Source organism: Cucumis melo, chromosome 6 (genome assembly GCF_025177605.1).
Source record: "Cucumis melo cultivar AY chromosome 6, USDA_Cmelo_AY_1.0, whole genome shotgun sequence".
NCBI classification, from domain to species: domain Eukaryota; kingdom Viridiplantae; phylum Streptophyta; class Magnoliopsida; order Cucurbitales; family Cucurbitaceae; genus Cucumis; species Cucumis melo.
In genome coordinates this window covers 2,711,882-2,717,629 of record NC_066862.1, presented here as the reverse complement: position 1 = coordinate 2,717,629, position 5,748 = coordinate 2,711,882, and the positions used below count along the sequence as shown (strand labels likewise).

The window sequence follows — 5,748 nt, the reverse complement described above, 5'->3', positions numbered from 1 at the left end:
AAGTAAAAGAAAAGTTTTTTTTGTTGAGAAGCAAATTTTATTTTTAGAATTTGACTCAAAAAAAATTATATCACCAAACATTTAAACAATTTGGTAAAAATTGGTAAGAAAATAAACACAAATTTCATAAAAAAAATCAAATAATAAAAAGATTTTTAGTTTTTAGTATTTGTTTATTTTTTTAAAATTAAGTACAACTCAAATGATATAGTGTTTGTATTTTTTTTAAAATTTGCGGGTGTTTGGACTAACTTACATGCATCTCAACTAATTTCAAGAGATACCTCACCAAACTTTACAACATTTGAGTGTCAAGAAAACTCGTAAAAACTTTATTTTTTTAAGCAGATGATTATTCTAAATTGAACACATATCCTCTTAAATAATTATTACAACCACAAAAGCAGAAGTTTGATTCTATTGACATAAAAAAAATTACGTAAATAAATCACATAAAATTTAAATTTTGCTATATTTTATAAATTACGTCAAAAGGCATCAACCAATTTTTTAATAATGTTTTAAAAAACCACCAATTATTTATTGATATTATTTTCAATGTTGAAAATTACTTATTAAATAAAATAATAGTTTAAGAAAAATATATAATTTATCTCTCCCTCTTCTTTAACTATTTCTAAATGATAACAATAACTTAATTCAAATTTCAAACTCCTTTTAAACCGATGTTTTTTTTTAAGTGTAGACTAAAAAGTACATTTAGAAACTTATTAAAATAACCAAACATACGAAAGTTCTCTCTCTATAAAATTACTAAATAATAACAAATAACAATGAGAAAATATATATTTTTAGTCTTAAATTTTGAGATAGATTTTAAAATGTTTCATAAATGATTTGAGTTTAATTTTAAATAAGTTTTTTATGTTAAAAAGATTTACAATTTTATTTTTTATATTTGAGTTTTATTCCGATTCAGTTATTAAATTTCAATATTTATACAAATTTTTACTAAAATCTCATTTTTCTTCCTCACGGTCAATGTACTTTATTAAATTTAAAATAACTAAATGAATTATATTAGTTAAATTTTATTTTTGTTTATTACATTTTAAATTCAAGTTTAAAATTTACTTCTTAATTACTTTAAATTAATTAATTAATAAACATCGTGAAAATGTGTATTTAACGAAAAATTGAGACTAAAAAAATATAAAATCTCGAAATTTATGACCAAATAGAAATAAAGCTCAAATTTTAAAAGTAAAGTTGTAACGTTTTAATACCTAATTAAATTGAAACCAAAACTAAAATTTAATAATGTAACATTTTGAAATGTAAGAATTAAATAGAAACTAGACCCGAAATCCAACAATCAAAATGTATTTTTTTTTTCTATTTATAATTTGGATTATTTTCGAATAAGTAGAAATGAACACAATAAACTAAGATAAATTATTATTTGTATCGATATGTATTAGATAAACAAAGAAACACTTGCAAAGTATTAGTACTTATAGCAACAATTTAAAAAAATTGTAAATGTAACAAAATTTGCTATATATTACAAATATTCGTCTATAATTGATTGATCGTAAGAGTGTATCGTTGATAGACTTTCCTATATTTTTTTAATATTTGTAATTTTTTTAAAATAAGGTCTACTTTGATATATTTATAAATATCTTTTATTTGAAAGTTTGGGATTTAAAATAACTTTTGAGGAAAAAGAAGGGAAAAAATGGAAAATGAAAGTACATCACCCTGAAAAAACCAACCCTACCTGTTTTCTTTATTCTTTCTCTACCAAAGCACTCTTCATCTGTGCATAAATTACCCCAACCCCACACTCTAAATCCTCTTTTTCTCTCTTTTTTTGTTTTTTCTTTTTCATTTTTCTTCTCTCTTCTCTCTTCTTCTTCCTCTTCCTTCTTTCCTTCCTTCCATCCTCTTCAATCCAAAACTTCATTTTCTATCTCCTCTCTGCCATTGATTCTCCCTCTTCCTCCATGAGAGCTTGCTTACCTCCTTCCCCATGGGTAAATACATCAGAAAATCCAAATCCTCTCGTGAAATCACCCTCATCGATGCCTCTCAATCCTCCTCCTACATTGGCGTTCGCACTCGTGCCAAAACCCTAGCTCTTCAGCGCCTTCAGAAGACCTCCAATTCTCCCCCCTCTTCCCCTTCTCCCACCACCTCCGGTTCCTATCTCCAGCTCCGCAGTCGCCGCCTTCACAAACCCTCCAGTACTGCTCTTCCGAAGCAGAAATTGCCCCAGGGGACTACTAATGCTCGTGGCCGAAGAGTCTCTGCTGATTCCAGAGGAACCACTAGGTTGGGGGTTTGCTCCGTTGCTGCTGGTTCTATTGAGTCTGTCTCGCCTCGGCGGGATGATGCGGTTCAGGAATTGGTGGTTAAACAGAGTGAGGTTCAGGAAAATTTGAATGTTCATGACATTCAGGAAGAAGCTTCGTTTGGTGAGAATCTTTTGGATTTTGAAGGTGGAATGAGGTAGGCTTCTATCTCTCTCTCTCCTCCTCCTCCTACTCCTCCTCTTCTTCCTTGTATTCTCTGCGTTTATTTTCTTTCTTTCTTTTCTGTTGAATCTCCATTTTCTCTTCACATTTCAATTCCTCGACTCAGAGATTCTAAGGCTTTTTGGAAAATTTGGGGATTATGTTTTCCATTTTTTACGTCAACTGAAGTTAATCAGTCCTTTCCCATGAAATAGAGAGAGTAATTTCAAAGCATAATCAATCTGTTTTGAATTCTGATTTGCCCTTTAAATGTTTATGACGTCTCTCTCTTCTGACAGACGCAGATTATGGTTATATAATCTTTTCTTGAAATTGCAATGTATCAGAAAATATTTGGAGTTTAATTTCTCCTTGGTACTAATATCCTCGTGGGTTCGAAAAACCGAAAATTCTATCAAAGCTCGAGCATGTCGAGAAGTCCTATTTTCTCTCTTCTTTTTTACCCCCTCTGTATTTTCCAGTCTTTTTGTCTCGTACATTAATTGAGAAGGGCGTTTGTCTTTATCACATTTCTGTAATCGCGTCTAAATTTGGTTTCGTTAGTCCTTTTATGCCTAAAACTTTCACTATCTATCTCTCTAAACGCGCCTGAAAATACTTTTGTAGGACTGTGCCTTTGGAATTGCTTTACCTTTATTCCTCTGATCGTTCGTTCAATGAACTCCATCATTGCTACCTTTTTGTATTTTTTTTTTTTTGGCCAATTCAGCATGGGGGCTTTATTGAATCACGTGAAGATCCCTCTTAAAATTATAACGTTCACCGTTTGATTGTTTTTTTGTTCAAATTGAAGTAACTGGGATCCTATTCATTCTGCACGTCTTTTTGTTCCCTTTTGATGTATTGAATGAATTGATTTGCTCGTTGTGATTTATTTCTAAAATATGTACATCCTCCGACTTGTTAACATGTGTGAATTATTTTGTTGTTTCTTTTTAGAACCCGATTTTAACAGTGTTTGTTTTACTTTTCATTTTACTGGGGAGCAGTAGGGAATCAACTCCTTGCAGTTTGATAAGGAAGCCCGAGAGCATACGAACACCCAGTTCTTCTACAAAGGCATCGAGTACCACCGATGATAGGATACAGCTGCAGAACTCCTCTGCAACAGATGTACCAACCACTCGGGAAGTTGACGATTTCTTCAACTGCGCCGAAGGAGAGCAGCAGAGAAAATTCATTGAGAAGTAAGTGATGCATTTTTTTATGTCCAGCGTTATTTTTCAAAGCCTTTATAAACTTGCTATGCTAAAAGCAATCGCAAAGCCACACTGCATTCACATTAGGAGTATTATATTTCGCGGTTAACTGCAGGTATAACTTTGACCCGATCACAGACAAGCCACTTCCCGGACGTTACGAATGGGAGAAATTGGATGATTAGTCAATTAAAGACGTTCATTCAATATATCAGGACCTATGTTTCTCAATGTACTCAGGTTATGTTGTGCTTATAATTGGTAGATAGTCAGATCATCTTAGTTTCTGTCACCCTTTTACTTGTAAAGAAGTAGGGCTGTACTAATGGTCTGTAACATAACAAGAATTTGAATTACACAGCAAATAGAACTCAAAGCCTTCTGTCTAACAGATTGGTCTTGGGAAGGAAGGGAAGAGGCTAGAGGCAGGGTGTGTATGGGTTGGTGTAGGATTTAGGCTTTTGGGTAATTAGGTGAATGTGTGGGGTACAGAAATTTACTTAGATTTTTTTTTCCCTTTTTCATTTCCTCCATTTGTACTGTATTTTCCTCCCTATACTTGTACTGATGGAATAGTGGGATAAAAACCCCCCTCCGATGGAATAAAATTTAACCATCCCTTTTCCCCATATCTTCTGTTGTTTTTGTCTCTTCTTCCTTGATTATCTTTGTTTGCAGTTTCTTAGTCACAGTAGACTTTTGGCCCCCCTCTTACATATTTCTCCATGCAAGACAAGTCACTCCACACTTCATTTATTTAAGGATAAGCATCAACTGTGATCTCGTCTCAAGGTGTTGGAGCCACCACTGTTCAGAAAGAATCAGAAATTCAGAACCTACTATTTCGTAACCCTGTGTAAGTCTCATTTTTGTGGTTTTGCTTCCCTTCTTGTGGTGGCCCCCTCTCTTTTTTTTTTTTTCTCTCCGTAATGGCCTATGGGAAAGAATCTTATCTAATCCATCATTACTTCCTGCTTCCAAATGTTTGTTTCTGCCGCTCGCTCCACTCACACATACACACGCACGCTATATATATATATATATATATATATATATATATATATATATATATATATATATATATATATATATATATATATATATTTCTTTTTCTTTTTTTTTTTTTGTGGGGGGAGGGGGGGGGGGGGGTGTGGGTGGGGACCTTTGCTATTTATCGTTACCTGGAAGACTGGAATTTTATATCCTTTTTTTGTTATAATGCTTAAAATTATTCATTTAATGGCCATACTTTGGTAGCCGTTTTCAAATTTCAGGTTCGTTTGCATTTAGTTAGTTAGAGGTTCAATCACTATGTTTCATGTTGGTTACAAGTCATGAATTCAATCCATGGTGACTACCTACATGGGATTTTGTATTGAGGTTCTTTAGCATCTAAATGTTATAGGGTCAAATGGGTTTTCCCGTGAGATAGGTTGATGTGCACGTAAGTTAGCCCAAGTAATCATAAATATATATGTCCCACCATGCTGGTTACAACTAGTATTGGTAGCTCATGTCTAAATAGGTTAAATTTACAAATTCCCAGGATCTTATTATTTAGTTCAGAGTGTAAAATTGGTCGTACTTTTAAAGCTTTTGAGAACTGTTCTCGGTAATAGCACTTAGATCCACACCCCTTTTTTAATCGAGATAAATTATTTTGTGAGCAGAATATTTTGAGGCGAGATTAAATCTCTCCAGAACACCTGGTTCATAAAAATCTCACGAAAATTTAATGGATGATTCTAACTCCAATCATTTCTACATTTCAGGTTCATCTATTTAAGAACAACATAAGTCAGATTTCAAGGGTGCAGCTCAACGTCAGGCTCCATAATGGAATGGCATCAAATATAGGTATTCAATTCTAAACTTACGTTTCCTTAAAAGGGTCAATTTTCAGTAATCTATTAGTTAGTTAACCGTCTTTTAGAGAAAAATTTACCCAAAAAGAAAGGATTTAATCCCATATTCGTGAACGAGTGTGAGTATTTTTGGTTGGTGGGTCATAGCCATAGGTGACAAAGATGAGTGTGTGGGGGCTAAAA

General features: G+C 32.9%; 1 protein-coding gene across 1 annotated transcript; it reads left to right on the top strand.

Annotated features, from left to right (window-relative positions):
- The first annotated feature begins 1,711 nt into the window (after nt 1-1,711).
- LOC103483484 (cyclin-dependent kinase inhibitor 5-like) lies at nt 1,712-4,331 on the top strand. Its single transcript, XM_008440144.2, has 3 exons — nt 1,712-2,475; nt 3,491-3,688; nt 3,816-4,331. The coding sequence occupies exons 1-3, from the start codon at nt 1,997-1,999 to the stop codon at nt 3,883-3,885; spliced, it is 747 nt and encodes a 248-aa protein (XP_008438366.1). The 5' UTR covers nt 1,712-1,996; the 3' UTR covers nt 3,886-4,331.
- Nucleotides 4,332-5,748: the final 1,417 nt, after the last annotated feature.